Genomic DNA, 18,739 nt, shown 5'->3' with positions numbered 1-18,739 from the left:
GGGGGGGCTCCGTCACCTGTGAACGCAAAGGGCTTTTCCATCTTCTGCCATTTTCCGCTGCTGTAGCGCTTCCCGTGAGTGTCTGTTTCCTCTACGGTGATGATCTCGGAGATGGGCACGCAGCAGGCATCTGTAAAGATCACATCCTCACATCAGATGAACTGCATAGAATTCACAAGAATACAAGAAATCCGTCCCAAAATGCTGGGGCTGTTCTGCTTTAATATTCTCGTTAGACATCCAAAAAAAAAAAGAAAGAAAGAAAGAAAGAATCATACGCAGTTGTACTAAACTCGGAGCTAAATACACTTGGGAAACTCAATGTTATCACAAGAGGGGGTGTTTAGCCAACAGTCAGCAATGCAGGCTGCCAACTTCGCGAATGACCTGCTCTGCTGACTTTCCAGGCCAGCTTCCGTGCCCAGTTTGGGCAAAGATGTTCAAGACACAGTGTCTGTCCTTAGTCTGGCTCAGCAGTCCAAGTGGGACGGAAGCACATGACGAACCACGGGGCAGGCGGGACCCCCCCGTGGCGGAGGCCGGGGGGGAGGGGGCGGCGGGGCTCTAGAAAAGCCTGGCGGGGGTGGGGAGGCGTCAGGTGCGGGAGGACAGCACGGGCTGGGGCACACAGCAGCCCATGGGTCAACGGCGGGAAGCCCGGCAGAGGCCACTCCATGGAGCTGCCCTGATGGCAGAAGCAAGTGGGCACCGGCACGGCTGGGGGGCCCGGAAGTGGAGACGCGGACAGCGAGCCCCCGTCGCACCGGCCGCACTCTGGAAGCGCGAACGGACGGCTGCTGGCATCCAGCAGAGCAGAGCACCCTAACTTGTGGCTGGCCCCGGCCGGCTCTCACTGGGAGCTGCAGAGCTCGGTTTTGGCCACGGCTCGTAGAAACCCCCCACTGCGGCATTTCAGCAACTTCGCGCGGTCTGGAAGTCACTGCCCGCGGGGGTCAGGGAAGGCGCGGACGGGCGTGGGCCTCAAGGAGCCCCGGAGGGCTGGGAGGGCACGGTGCCCAGCAGGGCCGGACTGGCCGGGAGCACGGGGCAGAGAGTCTTGGAGAGGAACCAGAAGTGGGCGTCCGAGGGCAGCAGGGGCCGCGGTGCACCAGGGCTCAGAGGCCGGCGGGGGCGGCTGTCACAGAGGCCTCCCTCCAGGGCGCCCTGCCTTCTCCCTCCCGATGCCTCCCACGGCCTGCCTCCCCACATCCTCCTCGACCCGTGGGGCGCTGGCCTACCCTCCTTCAGGCCCCACCGAGTCTGCACCAGTTTCCGTGCAGAGGAGCCGTCAGGGGTTGTGTGTCTGGGGCACAGAGCAGGGCCAGGCTCGCAGCAGCGGCTCGGGATGCCGTGGGAAGAGTCGGGGACCCGCCCCTTAGGGTCTCACACTCCCACGGCCATCTCAGACCCTGAGGACAGGCGTCAGGCGCTGCCGCAGCCCTGGGCAGTGGTTACACCTGCTGGTAAGAACAGCCAAGAGGCTATCACGACAAGCTAAGTGCGCAGTCAGTAGGACAGAGGCTTCTCCTTACTCAGACGAACCGGCTGATTTAAGAAAGCACACGAGACCAGCAGTCGTATTACGCGGTTCAGTTAGTCCAAGTCACACACGACCCAGGATAACACATGGGAAAGTCTACGCATCAGTATTTCCTAATCCCGCTCGTTTGGTTGGACGACTCGGAGAGCCAGAGGAGGAAGCATGAGGGGTCAGGATGTCGCCCCACACCCTGCTCCCGGGGCCGGCGCGCCCAGGGCTGCGGTCCCCGACTCCACGCCGCTCACCCGTTACGTCCCACGCAGCTGTGACAGCACCCGGCTCGCTCGGGTACCCACCGGGCACCGGACCCGCCCCATCACAGAGGGGCTGCATGGGGAGATGTTGGGGTGACAGGGCACAGGAGGGGTACGCAGTGCGGGGCTGGAGGCAGGGGGTGTTCGGGGTCTGAGCAGAGACCACAATGAGGGCAGGACAAGCCGCTCAGAAGGTGGCCTGGGAGAGGAGGAGCTGAGGGAGGGACGGGCCCTGAGGGACCGGACGGAGGGACCGGACGGAGGGACCGGACGGAGGGACAGGACGGAGGGACCGGACGGAGGGACAGGACGGAGGGACCGGACGGAGGGACAGGACGGACGGCTTGGGGCTTTGAGGCTCGTCGAGTTTTCTCTCGGGGAAGCTGGAGCTCAGGTGACTCCCGGTCAGAGGGAAGCCTGGGCAGACGCAGGTCTGCTCCTGGGTCACCAAAACTGGGGACAGGACAAGGGACACGACGCCAGAGAGGCACTCTGGGATGAACCTTCCTGTCTTTTTTTTTTTTATATATAATTTTTTATTTTTTATAAACATATATTTTTATCCGCAGGGGTACAGGTCTGTGAATCGCCAGGTTTACACACTTCACAGCACTCGCCAAAGCACAGACTGAACCTTCCTGTCTTCCACTACAGTCCCGGCCTCCCCGTGCTTCCTTGGGCGAGAACAAGACCAACCACGGTTGCTCCCACGAGCGTGGCGTGTGCGTGGAATGCGTGCAGGACGCACGGAGCGGTCTTCTCTCGGGGGACCGGCGCCTGCAGGGAGGTAAAAATCCCTCCTGTGTGGACACTTCACTGAGGACCGTCGGAAGGAGAGTTCTGGGTCTGGCCTGGGGGCTGCCCCTTGCAGGAGCCCAGGAGCCCAGGGGATGGGCACGCGGGAGGGGCCGGGCCCGTGAAGGGTGGCTGGCCCTGGCCCATCGGTCAGCACCTTGGCCACTAGCTGAGCCTGCGTTTCACGGCCGCGCGTGAGGATGACCGTGTCAAATGGACGGGGTTTCAGAAGTTACATAAGATCAGGGCTGAGACAGATCTTATGTCTGTCAGAGACAGAAGGCCGAGGCTCTGTCTCCCCCAGGCTCCTGGCCTCTCCTCTGTGCCCAGCTGAGGACCAGCCTTCAGGGCCCGGCGCTCCTTTCCTTTCTAGCTCACTGCACTCTTGCGCGTCATGGGTGGAAGGCCCTGTTCTTCAAAAAACTCTCCTAGTCAGGAGGCAAAGAGCTCCACCAAGAATCTGAAAAGACAGACGGCAAGTCCCTGCAGGACACAGAACACGTCACCCGGCTTCCATCCGTCTCCTCCGAGGCTAACGTGCAACCGGCCCGCAGGGGCCCTCGGGAGGGACAGTGTGCGTCACGCAAGCACGCCGGGCACGAGTGGGAACGACAGCACATGGTGCGTGCACAGAAAACAGGCGGGCTTGCACACAGTTAACGCTGGGAATTTGGCGACACTTCATGTTCAACACGGTATCAGCATTTCTCTCATCCCTGCCTGCATTCTGCAAGACCTCGCCCTGCAATGTGAGATTAGGGAAAAAAAGGAACGGTCTGCTGGACAAAAGCGACAGTGGGATGAGAGATCAGAGGCCTGTGTGAGCAAAGGTTCCTTTCAGGAGGGGCTGGGCCTGGCTGGTGGCCAGGGCGCTGGACAGGACTCACCTGGACAGGACTCCCCAGACGAGGACATGAGGGCCCAGGGCACATACCGGCCCAGCCCGCAGCCTAGCCTGCCCCCTGCAGCAGCTCCCCCACCCCCTACCCTGCTATCAGGGGCGCAGTACCCTGACCCCACCAGAGTCTGCACTTGTAAATGTGCTAAGCGTCTTCCTGGGGAAATGGCCTTGGATCTCGTTCCTCGTCACGGCCTCCTCCGGGCTGGCGCAGCCCCGTCTGCAGAGAGAGCGGCCGGCCAAGGCTCCCAGGAGTCACCCAGCTGTCGCTTCACAAAACAACAACCTGACGCCTCCTCTTCAACACCTGCTGAGATCGCTTCTGGACTGCACAGGTCCTTCCAACGGACGGAAAGGTGCTGGAAACCACAAACTCCCTGAGACTGAGCTGCTCACCGGAACCGTGGGCACCTCTCACGGTGGGGCCATCCTGGCCACAGTTGGATTTAGGCAGCATCCCTGGGTTCCAGCCACAAATGCTGGGGAGTAGGGGCACCTGGGTGGCTCAGTAGGTTAAAGCCGCTGCCTTCAGCTCAGGTCATGATCCCAGGGTCCTGGGATCGAGTCCCGCATCGGGCTCTCTGCTCAGCGGGGAGCCTGCTTCCTCCTCTCTCTCTGCCTGCCTCTCTGCCTACTGGTGATCTGTCTGTCAAAAATACATAAAATCGTTTTTTTTAAAAAATGCCGGGGGACACCGCAACATTGCTGGACATTGGCCAGCATCTCCTGGGGGCACCGTCCCTGGCAGAGAACCACTGCCCGAGGGGTCACTGTGCTCAGCAGCCTGTTCTTTACCCAGAAAACACAGAAGGAAACAAGGCCCAGTCTTGGGGGCCGGGGATGGGGGGCATCTCCTGTACGTGTGCGCGTGTGTCCCACAGGGGCCCCACACCCAGCCTTCCGAATCGAAGCCTATCTTTCCCGGTTTGCCGCCCCTTTCCAGAAGCTTCCTTCCCCGCTGTACCCCCCCCCCCCCCCCCCGGCCAGCGAAGAGCCTCTGTTCTCGCGCCCACTGCGCAGCTGCCCGGGAGCTCTGCCTGACTCCCTCCCTGCTTTGGGGTCGCTTCCACCCGGGGCCCCCACATGCACGTGGCAGTGCTCTGTTCGAATCTTTTGCGGGGACATCCGGCCGCTCAGCATGCAGGTGAGTCAACACCCGAGCCCGTCCACCACCCACCTTCCTGGCAAAGCCTGCGACTGCGGGAGCGAGTGTGGGACCCAGACCCCCCCCCCACCCCCGTTCTGGTCCCGGCGCCCGCGCTGGCCCCAGACAGCAAACACTCAGGACGACCGTCAGAACAAGCACGGACGCCTCCAGCACTACTTGAAGATTTTCATCACGCGTCCAGCCGAACCCTAAGGCAGCCGGATAGAAGTGTCCCGGCGCTGCGGGTACCGTGCATCGGACCTCTCTACAGCACCCAGTTACGACGCCAGAATTGTTTTCAGTGGTGATTTTTAAAACTTCCTGAGCTGGGAAAGGAAGTGTGTCCGGGTGCCCCCCCACAACAGGACAGACACAGGACGCGACCTGCCCCGGCTGCCGTCCTCGACCACAGGACAGTCCCCCCGTCCCTGCTCCTGTGGGGCCCCGGGGAAAGAGGAAGTGGGCTCCCACCATCTCCTCGCCGGCTCAGGTGAGATCACACGGGAGCCTGCAGCTGCCCGGGGGCCCGGGAAGGGCCACCCCGTCCGATTCAGGGACGGTTCCCACAGTGGGTGGAGCCCTGACTTCCGGGGCGTGGGGGGGGGGGGGGGGGGGGGCCGGGGGGGGGGGGGGGGGGGGGGGGGGGCTGAATGGGGAGCCAAGGGGGGTGGTCTCCTCACAAGAGTAGAGAGCACGATGGAGGCATCAAATGTCACAAGCGCCACCTGATCCCCTCCAGCCGCCTGTCTGCCCACACGGACTGGCCTGTCCACTCTTCCTGCTCCGGAGGCCCCGTGGGAACGCTGTCCTGGCTCTGTGGCGTGTGTGTGCGCTCACAAGCAGCCGGGGGAGGGACTGGAGGCAACACCGCCGCCCCCGCCCGGCTCGCGGTAGAGCGACCCCACTGCGTGGTCACCTGCCCCGGGTACCACCCTGACCTCTGGCTCTCGCTGTCCACCTGCTCTCCTGCCTTGGGGGACGCTGGGCGGTCACACACACAGGACTGACTGTAGGGGATACACTGCGGCTTTGGGCCCCTGGCCCCGCCCGCCCAGCTCTGCCCCTCCGGGAGCTTCCCCAGGCCTCCTCGCCTTGGCTCACCTCACCCTCGTGCTTCACAGGGTGACAGAGTGTTCCCCAGACCCTTCTAGAAAACTGACCCACTTGAGAGGCTCTGACATAACTTCCACGAACATCTGCTCCTCACAGTGACTTTCCCGAGAACGTCTTGCTATGCCACCGGATAAGAGAGTTTTAAACAAAGGACGCCCTGTCCCGGCGCCCGCTCCCCTGGAGTCGGGTATCGGCGTCCCAGACGCGTCCCGGGCCCCCCGAGCTCTGTGCCATAAGCAGCAACCCGAAGCCTGGCATCGGAGAAGATTTGAAAAGACGTCTACAACCTTCCAGATCACCCCCCGGCGGGCGTGGCCCAGTCGGCACTCCGAGCCTGTCCTCCGTGCTTCAGAACTACCTCATGTCACGCAAGGCAACAAGCGTGACACGGGACGTCACATGCGGGCCACAGCCAGGCTCGTCCAGACACACCTCTGCCCGGTGCCCCCCACGGCAGGGGCCCCGCACGCAGCTCCCTCCTGGCTGCTCTCTCTTCACGCCACTAGGGATCCAGTTATTTCTGGTCTTGAAAAGACCGGATTTGGAATCCCGCAGAAACAGACCGTCTGACCACCCGCTACGGATAGTCCGGATTTGGAGAAACGCTCGGGCAGGCGAGGTCGGTTATAAACACGGAACTGCAGAGACGCTTGTATCAATGACAACGGACTCTCTCCGCCTCCGGAGGAAGAAAAACAGTCCGACTACAGGGAGAGCCGCTTGTGTTCAAAGAGTAAAACGGGGAGGCGGGGTGTTGGGTCACGACACCCAGACGGGCACCGCCACCTCCTGGGCAGATGGCGCGGAGGGCAGCACCAGGTCCGGAGACGCGGCCGGCGTCCGTGCTGGGAGAAACCACGACCTGGTGAGGAGGCCCCACAGGTTCTGCGGCAAGTGTTTTCTTCCTCTTGTCCTCCTGGGACACGGAACCGTCCGTCTGTCCCGCGTCGCAGGGACGTGGGCCCTGGACTAGTTCAGGGTCCCGTTGCTGAAGTTTGGAATTGAAGTTTCAAGCAGCGTCCACTCCTGCTGTAAAAACTGAGCCGAGTCGGGGCACCTGGGGGGCTCAGCCATTAAGCCTCTGCCTTCGGCTCAGGTCATGGTCCCAGCGTCCTGGGATCGAGCCCCACATCGGGCTCCCTGCTCGGCGGGAAGCCTGTTTCCCTCTCTCCCACTCCCTCTGCTTCTGCTCTCTGACAATTAAATAAATAAGATCTTTAAAAAAACAAAAAAAACAAAAAAACGGAGCCAAGTCGAAGTCAAGGAAAATACAGGAGAAGAGGCACATGTTCAGCCCAATGAGAAAAGAAAACCAGACATTCTGAACACCTACTTGATATTTTTATCTTACAGTATTAAACATAAACCAACCTCAAAGGAGGCCACGGGCTCTGGCCGCTGACGACAGTTCGACCACTTCCCCACCGCGTCACCGGTTCCAAAGGAGCAGGGCGTGAACTCACCCGGCCTCTTTGTGTGACCTGCACGTGCTGGCCTGGGCTGCAGACTTGCGCTCACACTCACGTGGAGACCGCCGCGGTCCCTCGCACACGCCGCCAGACACACACCCGGCAACCTGCCTCCCCTGGGGTGTCCCTCGCTTTGCAACCTAAACCCGACCTCCTCCACGCCCCCACCCATGCACCTGCCTGGTCTGCAGTCACTGCACGCAAACACACACACATGTGCCAACCTGTGCGCTTCCTCCCGGCTGGGTCACCGCTCCCAGAGGATGAGCCTGCCTGCATGTCCCCACAGGCCACTGCCTCCGGGCACCTGGCGCAGCCCTGCCGTGGGATGGGCGGTGACACAGCCATGGTGCCGGCCGTGGGGAGTGAGGTCTGTGCCGACTTCACGCATGCAGATGAGCCTCACGGCGACACCAGGGGCAAGCAGGCTCCCCCATTCCAGACGGCGGACCGCACAGGGGACTTCACGCTCTGGGCAGTCGGACGACGCGTCCAAGCCACAGGCGGTGAGTGGCAGCCCCAGAATTAACTCTGGCAGAACGCGGTCCTCTCCGCTGCACCCCTGCCTGCACCTGGTCCCGAAGAGCCCCCACCTCAACCCCGGGCCGAGAGAGGCCACAAGGGGAGCACGCGAACAGTCACAAACCATTTAGAAATGGGTGAGAAGAGCTTTTTTTTTTTTTTTTTTAAAGGGGGGGGGTTTTTTTATTTGGCCGGGGAATCCCAAGGTAGCCGGGCAGCAGGTTGGGGGGGGGGAGCAGGCTCCCGGCTGAGCAGAGAGCCCGACATGGGGCTCTATCCCAGGATCCTGAGACCATGACCTGAGCCGAAAGCAGAGGCTTAACCCACTGAGCCACCCAGGTGCCCCCAAAAGACCTTTTTTTAAACCATAATCCAGCAGCAAGTACAGCACGCTATGTGGGAGTATCTAATTGGAAGGACTTAACACCTTCATTTGTAAGCACGTCCTTGTACTGCTGTCCCAGGGTAGGCCATCTCGTTAGGTCTCGAGCATCTCATAAAGAATCCTCCTGAGAACGCAGCTCGCTGGAGCCAGAACATGCCACAAGCCGCCCCGCTCTCCCTATCAGACCTCAGCGGGACTCCGACACGCCTCTGTGTGTTTAAGCTCCCAGTGACGTCTTCCAATAACAATAGGAAACCCATTTTAAGGGCCACTGGTCCTGGTTAAGATATTATAATTATTACAGACTCAGAAAAACGTTCTCATAATGTTCTTTGCAACCACGGGCTGAGAGGCCACAAGCAAATCTCTATGGCAAGTCCGAGAGCTTTGCTGACAACAGGTGCAGCGCCTGGTGCTTCCCTCACGAGGAGGGGCTTGTGCTGACAGGCAGCTACCCCACCGATAAAGGTGAGGACCAAGCGGCCACCATATTCCAGCAGAGTCACAGGCGACACCCACAAGACCACCAGCTTGGCGGCAGTCTGGGCAGAGCCAGCCAGGGGCAGCTGAAGTGCTCTGCCTCCTGCTGTCTCCCCTGTTGATCCTGTCTGGTTGTGACCCACTCAGACCGAATCTACTCGACAGTCGCGACTCAGATGAGAAGCAGTGCCCGCCATCAACCAGCTTTCCTGCTCCAAGTTCCTGGGCGACCCTGAGCACCCATGGCAGCCTCATACCCAGCAGGAGAGGGACTGAGCATGTGTCACAAGATGGGGGGGTGGAGACGGCCGAAGCACCCCCTCCGCAGGCCCCCACAGACGCGCAGGATGCCCAGCCGGGACCAGAGCGAAAGCAAGTTCGCCATCAGGGGTGCAGCTGCATTCCACGACACAACATCCCACGCCAGAGCCCTGTGCAAGAGGGAGCAGGTAGGACAGGCCGGGAGGGGCTCTGCACACCCCCTCCCTGCACCCAACGGTATGGCCTACCAGCCTGTGGGCCGGGCTGCAGTCTGAGCCTTCTGTGCGCTCGAGAGGCAGGCAGCTGATAGTGAGGAAAACAGAAGACAGATTTTTAAACCCTATGTGATCTAAACTCACTTCAAATCTAACAATGGAATAGGCAGAAAGTAAAAGACACGTCATGCAAACATGAATCAGAAGAAACCTGGAGTTGGGGCACCTGGGTGGCTCCGTCAGTTGTGTGTCCAACTCTTGATTTCAGCTCAGGTCATGATCTCAGGGTCATGAGATCGAGCCCCTTGTCAGGCTCTGCACTTAGCTCAGAGTCTGCTTGGGATTCTCTCTCTCCCTCTCCTTCCGCCCCTCCCCTTCCACTCGTGTGTGTGTGTGTGTGTGTGTGCGCGCGCGCGCGCACACGCGCACACATGCTCGCTCTGTCTCTCTCTGAAAGAAAGGAAGGAGTGCCTTGTTAACAGATAAAGTCCTCCTCAGAACAAAGGAAACTGCCAGAGACAGAGACGGACATTACATAATGAAAAAGAGTGAACCCCAAACAAAGATATAGCAATCCTGAACATGTATGCATCAAACAACAGAGCAGGAAAACACATACAGCAAAAATTTATAGAACTACAGGGCAAAATAGAGAAGTCCACAGTTGGGGCGCCTGGGTGGCTCAGTTACTGAGTGTCTGCCTTCGGCTCTGGTCATGATCCCGGGGTCCTGGGATCGAGCCCCACATCGGGCTCCCTGCTCAGCGGGAAGCCTGCTTCTCCCTCTCCCACTCCCCCTGCCTGTGCGCCGTCTCTCGCTGTCTCACTACCAAATAAATAAATAAAAATGTTTTAAAGAAAGACAGAAGTCCATAATTACAGTTGGAGACTTCAACAATCATTAGAACAACTAGACCGATGGGCAAGGATAGTAAGAACTAATGCCACCATCAGCCGACAGGACCCATCACATTTCTCCAGCAACAGAACACACCCTCCACCACGGGCCACGGGCCAGACACCACCTCAGACCAGGTCACCTCAACACGTCCCCCTGCCCTTCAGCTACTTCAGTCTTCGGGGGGTGTAGGCAGGTTTGTGTGAAACCTGGACCAGGTCCGATGCCCGAGACCGTCTGCGCGTGGATATGCTATTCCTCAGAGGGAGGACGAGCTTTCTGCTCTCAGACCAGGGCACGGTGGGACCGGAACCCAAACGGGTGTGTCTCCCGAACACAGTATCGGTTTTTCCAGATGACCAGATTCGTTTGCTTGCTTGTTTTGAAGGTCAAAATATTTTTAGTCATCTGGATTAGCTGCTTTTACAATACATCACATGGCTGTTCCCTCTTCACAAATAAAGATTTAGAGCAGGGTCAGCAAGCTGCAGGCCAACTCCAGCCAGCTGTCTGCCTTTATAAATAAAGTTTTATTGGCACGCAGCCACAGGAATGCATTCACATACTGTCTATAGCTGCTTTTATGCTAAAACAGCAGAGATGAGGAACCGCAACTCCCAAAGCCTAAAATATTTGCTATCTGGCCCTGTAAGAAAATGTTTGGGGCATGTTTTAGAGTAGCAAATAAGAGTTAACCTTGAGTAGCCTCAGAAAAATCACAATGTTTGTGATCACGTTGGGCTACTGCTCAATCAGGGAATCTGACAGTAACGCTGGCCGGTGCCTGAGGAAGCCCCGAGCACTTGTCTGCTGTTCGTTTTCCAGCACCTGTTAAGGCCGCAGAGGCTGAGGCCCTCTTCCTACAGGGTCTCCTCCCCAAATCGGGAGACAGTCTATTCTTTTCTGAAAAAGGTCGATGGGACTGCCATTTGTTCCCTACTTGGATGTACTGAGACGCCTCTCCGTCCGGACGTGCAGGTCATAGCTTTGCATGACCCGACGACCTGCCTTCCTCGGGGCTTCTGGATGGGGCACTAAGACTCCCACGGAACACATCGGCTGCGCATGTGATACGTGGGCCTTTGGGATCTGTGGTGTCACCCTGCAGGATTGTGGAAAATCTGTGGGCTTTGCGTAAACTCTTCCACTTCGAGTCACCCCCGCTGGTTTCAGACCCACACCCTTCAGAGAAAAGCAAGGCTGCTGAACAGTGAGCAGAGAAGAGATCTGGGGCGTCCCTCCCCCACCTTTTCTGCGGGGGCCCTGGGGGCCCTGGGAGACCTGCCGTGATGCCTCCTGCCCGCTCCTCCCGCTGCTGGGTCAGGGCGCTCCGGAGAATGCGGCGCGCGGACACTGGCTTCTCCCCTCCGAGAGAACGCAGGGAGAGAAGACAAATACGTTCAAAAATCTAAAAAGCAAAACTCACGGAGCAGAGAGGTGCCAACAGAGCCACAGGAAACTCCGAGGACGGAGCCTGCTGAAGGGCCACGTCCTAGCAGGGCTGGGCCTGGAAGGGGGGACGGTCTGCAGCGGGGAGCAGGAGGAAGCGTCGGGCAGAATCCGAGGCGGCAGGGAGGGCGGGTACCGTGGGGCCGGATCAGGGAGGCTGAGTGCAGCCACACGCCTGCAACAGGACGCCCGTGGGGCCGGAGAATGGCGCGTGTGGAAGAACTTTCCAGCAGACCCTCGGGGCGGCTGCACCCAGCCGACTGCTGCACAAGGTTCAGGTGCTCTCCCGACTTCTGACCCCGGAACCTGGGCTCAGCCAACGCAGGGGTGTCCCAAGGAGGTGACAGTGAACAAGAGAGACAGAGAGGGGGAGGCCTAGAGGCGGGAAGTAGGAGAAGGCATCCGAGGAGTCTGTGGAGAAAGAGAAGCACATGCAGGGGGTCGGGGCGCGCGTGGGCAAGCAGAGGCATGAGACTTGAAGGGCAGCAGGCCACAGGAGCTCGGGCCCAGGAGTGAAGCTGGGGGACGGGGCCGGGGGGGGGCGGGTGAGTCTGAGAGTCTGAGATGCTGACCATCTCCAGCACGGAGTCAGGTGTGTTTCGAAACCTGGAAGCTGAGCTCAAGGGAAGTCACGACCCAGACCTAGCCCTGGGTCCACCTGGTGCTGACGGCTGGGACCGTGAAGTCAGCCCAAGTCTGTACGAACGAAGGGTGCCTTAGTTGGACCCAATCTGTGCATTCACGAGATACATGCTGAAGGCAGAAACCAGCTGCATTCTGGAAGAGAGTCCTTGTGCTAAAGTCAGGACGGGTAGAGAAGAAAGAGAAATCGGGGGAAGAGAGGAAAGCCAACACCATCAGCAGTGTCTTAGCAAACACAGAGAAGACGAGCCTTCCCCACTGTCAGACAGTTCTTCAGATACTAGTGTTTTCCCTTGAGATAAAGGATCAACCAGGAGACTGATAGGTCAAATGATAGATACATCCTTTTTAAAAAACACTGTCAAATTGCAAAAAAAAAAACAAAAACAAAAACAAAAAAACACTGTCAAAATATTGCCAGATTAATTTCCCAAACCGGCGAAGCAGCTCACCGGCCCATCACACCTGCTCCTTCTCTGTGCTGTTTTGCTCATGGGATCTCCCCACTCATCACCCACCCTTGAATAGTGCTCTTCCATGGACAGCCTATACGTGTTCTTTGCAATGGCTTTTTAAAATTAGTTGACTGTCATATTTGTTGCAAATATCACTCCCATCATTTTTCAAATTACAGAGACTTACCAAAAATAGGATAAGATTTTTATTTATTGAAATAACCTAGATCCTGATCTAGATTTTTCTTTTTGTCTTGATTCCATGTTGGTTAGTGAGCTCTTCCCAGATTGCAAAATTGTCTTCTGTTTTCTTTCTATCTTTACATGAAAATCTTCAATCCATCCAATTCTGATTGAGGAACTTTTACATCATCGACTAAAAAGGGCCTTTGTAGTGTTTGTGTAGTAAAATATTGCGCAACCAAAAAAATCATGTCTTAAGACATCAGCTTTTCTATGCTAGCTTTCGACTCCTAACTACACATCCAAGAGAAAGGAAAGCACATGCTCCTCAAAGGAACCTGTACACAAATGATCAGTATCTATGCATACAGCCAAACACTGGAAATGGTCCTGAAGGGATAAACAAACTGGTTTTCTCATAGAATAGTTATTACTTTGTAACAAGAAGAACCAACCATTGATACATGATGAATTGCGAAAAGATGAAGCGAGACAAAGAAGCGAGAGACAGAGCACAGACTGCATGATCGCACTTACAGGAAGTTCCATTAGAGGTCAACTCCTGCGGATGCAGCAGCCCGGAGCCCGAGGGATGGAGCCCCGCAGAAGGTTCTGGGCTGATATGAATATCCTGTATCTTGATGGGAGGATGCTTAGGTAGGTGCATATATTAACCAAAATTCACCAAACTATACCCTTAAAATGTGTGGATTTTAGTGTCTGCAAATTATACCTCAGTAACGCTGACTTTTTTTTTTTTTTTTTTAAGATTCTATCTGTTTGAGAGAGAGTGGGCACGTGCTCCGGAGCATGCACCAGCTGGGGGGAGGGGCAGAGGAGGGGGACAAGCAGGCTCCCTGCTGAGCCGGGAGCCTGATGCAGGCAGGACCTTGTGATCATGGCCTGAGCCAAGGCCAGACATCAGATGGTAAAGCTGACTTTTAAAAGTCACATTTTAAGTGCATAAGGAGTATTCCTGAGCCACATTCTGTGGCATGTTTCCCTAGCTTTTCCTTCACACGCGTTTACACAGACAAAAACACCAAAGAGTATTCACTGCTTAAGGGTGAGACTGAGGGTGATTTCTAGGGACCTGCTTTTCTGTCTGCGTTTCCAGATTTTACATTTTCTGTCCGTATCTGTGGTTTGCCTAAGTTTTGCTTGGCACTGCCAGGCGGTATTAGAGAAACCCTTTATCCATATAGCAGTGACCTGGCCAAGGAGCTCACCACCAGCGGGGCTGGGGGGGTGGGGGGGCCATTCCAGGAGAGAGGGTGGTGGGAGGGAGGGTGGGTGGGAAGCAGTGTCTACCCCGCCCCCCCAGACACACGCATGTGCACACACACACACACACACACACAGCCAGCGCGTGCATGGGCACATACATAAGCATGCACACTCCTGCCAGCCCCGACCCTGAAAGAAAGCATTCAGAGTCAGAGGGTATAACCCAGAAACAGCTACAGTCTGTTTCAAGTCCAGCTAGGCCGACCCACTTTGAGCCAGGGCGCCTCTGCTGAGTTTCCTGTTTTCAGGCGGCTTCACTTCCGACCAAGCTAGCACCCAGGGGCACCCGCTCTCGCAGCATCCTTAGGGGCAGAGCGGCCCCCTCAGGGACCAGAAAACCCTGCCCCTCAAGTTCCCAGTCTTAATTTGGCTGTCCAACCCTGAGCCACGTTCCCACACAGTGACCTGCAGAGAAATGAACACTTGCCCTTTGCCTCTGTGGGCAGTTCCAGCTCTTGTGTCTGAGAACAGGAGTGATACTCTCGAGACGCAAGACGGCCAATGAAATAACGCGACTGGCCGCACCCCACCCAGGGCACCCCCTTCTCTGACCCCCTGCTGCGGCATGCCCGGGGAACTAACTGAACCAACTGTCCCATGGGCTGGGGCCCGGCGGTCCGGCTGACCCTACTGATCTCCAGCATGCAGTCATTGCAGTCATCTCCCACAGGCCTGCTTCCTTTTGGGGTGCAGGGTAACGGGGCCCCCCAAAGAGCTGGTGCAGCCCTCTCAGTGCCGCTCCCCCAGTGCTCTGCACGCTGCTGGGAAGCACACCAGGTGACGGGAACAGGACCCTTCTGGGACGAGGCCCACCCACAGGGGCTCCCTCAGGCCCTGCCGCCCCAGGGAGGGAACCAAGCTCTGGGTGGAAGAGTTCTGGCTGAGCCGGTCTGAAGCACCTCCACGGTTTCCAAGAGCCACACAACCACCATCCCAAGAAAGAGGACTGGTGGCTGGGGACGCGAGCAGCGCCCCAGGTCTGACAGCCAGAAGCCACAGGCAGTGGAGGGCGCCCACACTGAAGGCAGGAAGGGAGGGCCTTCCCACCCGACAGCCCACAGGAGGGGTCTGCGCTGCCACTGGCTGGCGGGAGCCCCACCAAGTTCACAGCAGGACCATGAACGGGGAAACTCTCCAGAGCTGGGTCTCCCCAGTAGTCAAGTACAAGAGCTGCCCTGCGGGGTCGTGTGGGAATAGGACACAGAAAAGCAGCACCATGGCTGCGAGGAGTCCCCATCCCGCAGCCCAGAGATTGACGCAACAACTCGAAGCCCCGGGGGCCAGACCAGGCACCACTCACCACCACCAGAGAGAAAATGAGCGAGACAGAGGGCCCTGCTGGGTGGTGCCAGGGGGCCCGAGGGCGAGATCTGAGGCAAGACGTTTCTCCCAAAGGGACCTCAGTAAGATCGCGCAGACTCTCACACAACCCGCCATGGACAGGCTCTCTGCAGAAAGGGCTTCTGATGCCCAAGGCCAGACACCAAGTGCTGATCTTGGGTCGCAGGCCCCCCTTGGCCTTGGCCGCACCTCCCTTCCAGCTCTGCCCGCCCTCCTCCAACCCGCTGAGCCTCCCCACCTCGGCGTCAGGAAGCGCCTGCAGCACCCTGACCGTCCCCAGGGCGTCTTAAAAGGCATCCCAAACCGTGTCCAGGAGAGAATCCCAACCTCGGCAATGCCCACCTCCAATAATTAAAACAATATATCCCCGCGACCCTGACGTCAGTGGGCTGTAAATTGGGACCGTGCTCCCCTCTCCCAACTTCCGCATCGTACGCAGACCCCGCCCTGCTCACCCCCACTCCGGACTGGGTCGGCCGCCGCCCCACTGAACCTGCTTTCACCTCGGCTCACTCCGCGCACGGATCCGACGGGGCTGGATAAAGCCCTCCTGCGGCTCCCAAGCACTCACAGCGGAAGGGAAACCCTACCTCAGCCCCCAGGATCCACAGGGCCCCACTACCTCTCCCCCACCTCCGGGGCTGGTCTTAGGGCCCCTGCTGTGCTTCCCACCTGCACCCTCTCTCCCCACGGACAGGGTCCCTCCAGGTCTGCAGTCACATGCGGCCACCTAAGGGAGGGCTGCTGGCTGCCCCTGGACCGCAGCCACCTGCCTCCTCCTGGGGGGCGGGGGGCGGGGATTCTCCTCAGACATACATGCCTCTGCAGATGCCCCCCTCGGTCTCCCTTCCAGGGAAAATGACCCGCTGGGCAGGGACGCTTCGGCAGGGAGGCTGTCCTGTGCACTGAGCCAAGGATAGGATACCACAGCACCCTCCCCAGCAGGCCCTCCGTGAAAACTTGCACAAGACCAATGAATGGAGTGGAACACACGCAGGCTGCCCAGCGCTGGGCTTCCTCTGCCCGGGAAGCCTCTTCCCTCTCCCGCCGTCCACCACCGCCTCGGGCAATCCTCCCCCTCCGTCCCGGGATCAAATGACATCTCCCGCACCAGCCTCGGCCCATCCCTCGCCCGCAGACAGCTCTGCCAGGGCGCCCCTGGCCCCTGCTCCTGGGGGAGAGACTTAAGCTGGGTGTGTCCTTTCCATTTTTATCCAAATTACACTTCTCCGAGTCGGGAGGGCCTCTGAAGGTCATGTGCCCAACCTGCTTTGTACCAAAATCAACTCTCCCGGAGCGTCCCAGACGCGCGGCCCGAGCGCCTTCCTCACTTCCCCGCAGGAGTCCCCGACCTGCAGGGCGGCCTCGCGGTCTGGGGCCCCGCTAAGGAAAAGCGTCCGTCCTTGGTCTAAACCGAAACCGAGTGCGGGGCGCCCGCACCCCTCGGGATCCACCCGTGACCAGTCTCACCCAAAAGGTGCCCTTCAGATCCCCGCGGGCCGGTCGGCGCGATGCAGCCGCGACCAGGCGACCCCGCCCCGCTCGAGCCTCACCCGCCCGGGGCGCATCCGCGCGGGGGACCGCGGGTCCGGCCCTCCCCGCCCGCACCGCCCCGACTCGCCCTTTGTCACCGGGTCCCCGGAACGCACACCCCCGCCCCGGGCGCCGGGCCGCGCCCCCCCCCCCCCCCCCCCCCGGCTCCCCGGCCGAGCCCGCGGGCCGCGGCGACACTCACCCGCGCCCGGGGCGCCGGCTCCGGGCCCCGGACACCGCCACCAGCGCAGCAGCGCCCGCGCGGGGTCCAAGCTCACGGCGCAGCGCTGCCGCTTCACCCACAGCACCGAGCGCAGCGGCTCCGCCGCCCCCATCGCGCCCGTCGCCCGCCGGCGCCGCCTGTTCGCCGGGCGCGGGGCGGGGGCGCGGACGCCGAGGGGCGCGGGACCGTTAGCGGCCCCCGAGCCCGGGCTGCGGCGGCGGCGGCGGCGCGGGGCGGGCGGGGCGGGGCGGGCGGCGCTGCGTCACCCCGTACGCAGGGCGGCCGCGGGGGACGCGGAGGGGGCCGGCGCGGGGGTGGGAGGGGAGGGGAGAGGAGGGGCAGGGCGCGGGTGCCGAGGAGGGGGCCCGCGGCGCGAGGTGGGGGTCCCAAGGAGGGGACCCCCGGGAGCTGCAGGGAGTGCGGGGCCGAAGAGGGGCCGGCTGGCGGGGGGAGACAAGAGGGTCGGCGTGGGACCCGGGAGGGGGCTGGGGGCGCGGGGACGGGGAGGGGCGAGCGGCCGGGCAGGGCAGTGGGCGGGACCCGGGCCGCGCGGACCCCGGGTGCTGCTCCGGGATGGTCCCGAGGGCGCAGGCCCAGGAGTAGGGGGGTCTCCCCTCGTCGCTGGCCTTGGGGTCCGGGTCACAGTTGTCAGGCGGGGCTGAAGCTCAATAATGCCTCCTTGGTGGGGCCTAATGACAGGTGGGGTCGAAATGGCCGGTCCTCCAGGGGCTCAGAAGTGGTGCCTGGGCCGCCTGGACAGGCCTGGCCCTCCGGGTGGGCGCGGGACGCCTGAGCCAATCCGGAGGTGGCCCCGATGGGCGGCTTGATGTCCTCCCCAGAGCTGGGCTGGCCCTGCCTTCCTCTCACACGTAAGCTCCCAGGCCTGGACAGGCACCCATGGGAGGTCCGAGCCCTGTTTGTCTCCCCACCCCCAGACTCCCACAGGCTTCTGTTTATAGGCCAGGAGGGCAGGTGCCACCCTCCCCACATTCCTGAGGGGACCAGTTTCAGGCACTGGGGACAGCAGGGATGGGCTGGAGCAAGCACCTGAGGCAGGCGGTCTGGGTGCAGGCCCCCTGTGCCCTGCGCACCCAGGCTGAGGATAGCTTGCCCCTGAAGAGGCGCGTCCTGCTGACCGGGCTGCCAGCGTCTGCTGACTGGGCTGCCAGCGTCTGATGTCCTTCACTGCTCACCCCAGTACATGTCCGACCTGGGTTGGGGCTGCAGAGGGTCCCAGAGCCCCCGCAGCCCCTGCCCCAGGCACTCAGGCCAGCCTGCGAGGGGAGGGGGCCTGCAACCTGCGACCAAGGAAGGCTTGCTGGGGAAGGAGGTCTTTCTCCTAGGGGCCTGGGGTAAAGTGGGGGTTGGGGGGGGACACAGGGAGCTGAACCCTCCCCTCCCGAGTCGACCCAAGGAGAGGGAGGTGTTATTCTGACCCTGTGCCCCGGATTCTTTTCCTCCTCAGAGGCCCAGCTCAGCCACATGGGGGGCCTTCCCTGACCTCCAAGCTAGAAGGACCATGGCAGCCCTCTCTGGCCCTGCCCTCAGAGCATGTCTGCCCCTCCCCACCCAGCTCCAGAGGGCAGGGATCGGTCGATCCTGTAGCTCTTGCACTGAAAACAGTCCGAGTACAGGGTGAGCACGCCAGCG

General features: G+C 60.1%; 1 protein-coding gene across 1 annotated transcript in view; it reads right to left on the bottom strand.

Moving 5' to 3' along the window:
• CERK (ceramide kinase) overlaps positions 1-18,292 on the bottom strand; it is a 39,918-nt gene extending 21,626 nt beyond the window's left edge. The window contains exons 1-4 of the mRNA XM_059404437.1: positions 18,283-18,292; positions 17,645-17,747; positions 17,069-17,298; positions 17-130 (exon numbers count right to left, since the gene is read on the bottom strand). Coding sequence (XP_059260420.1) covers positions 17-130; positions 17,069-17,298; positions 17,645-17,747; positions 18,283-18,292 — 457 coding nt within the window. The remainder of the gene's footprint in view (positions 1-16; positions 131-17,068; positions 17,299-17,644; positions 17,748-18,282) is intronic.
• Between the last annotated feature and the right edge of the window lie 447 nt (positions 18,293-18,739).

Source organism: Mustela nigripes, chromosome 6 (genome assembly GCF_022355385.1).
Source record: "Mustela nigripes isolate SB6536 chromosome 6, MUSNIG.SB6536, whole genome shotgun sequence".
Lineage (NCBI taxonomy): Eukaryota > Metazoa > Chordata > Mammalia > Carnivora > Mustelidae > Mustela > Mustela nigripes.
Note: the sequence above shows the minus strand (reverse complement) of the source record. Positions and strands in the feature narration are given on the sequence as shown.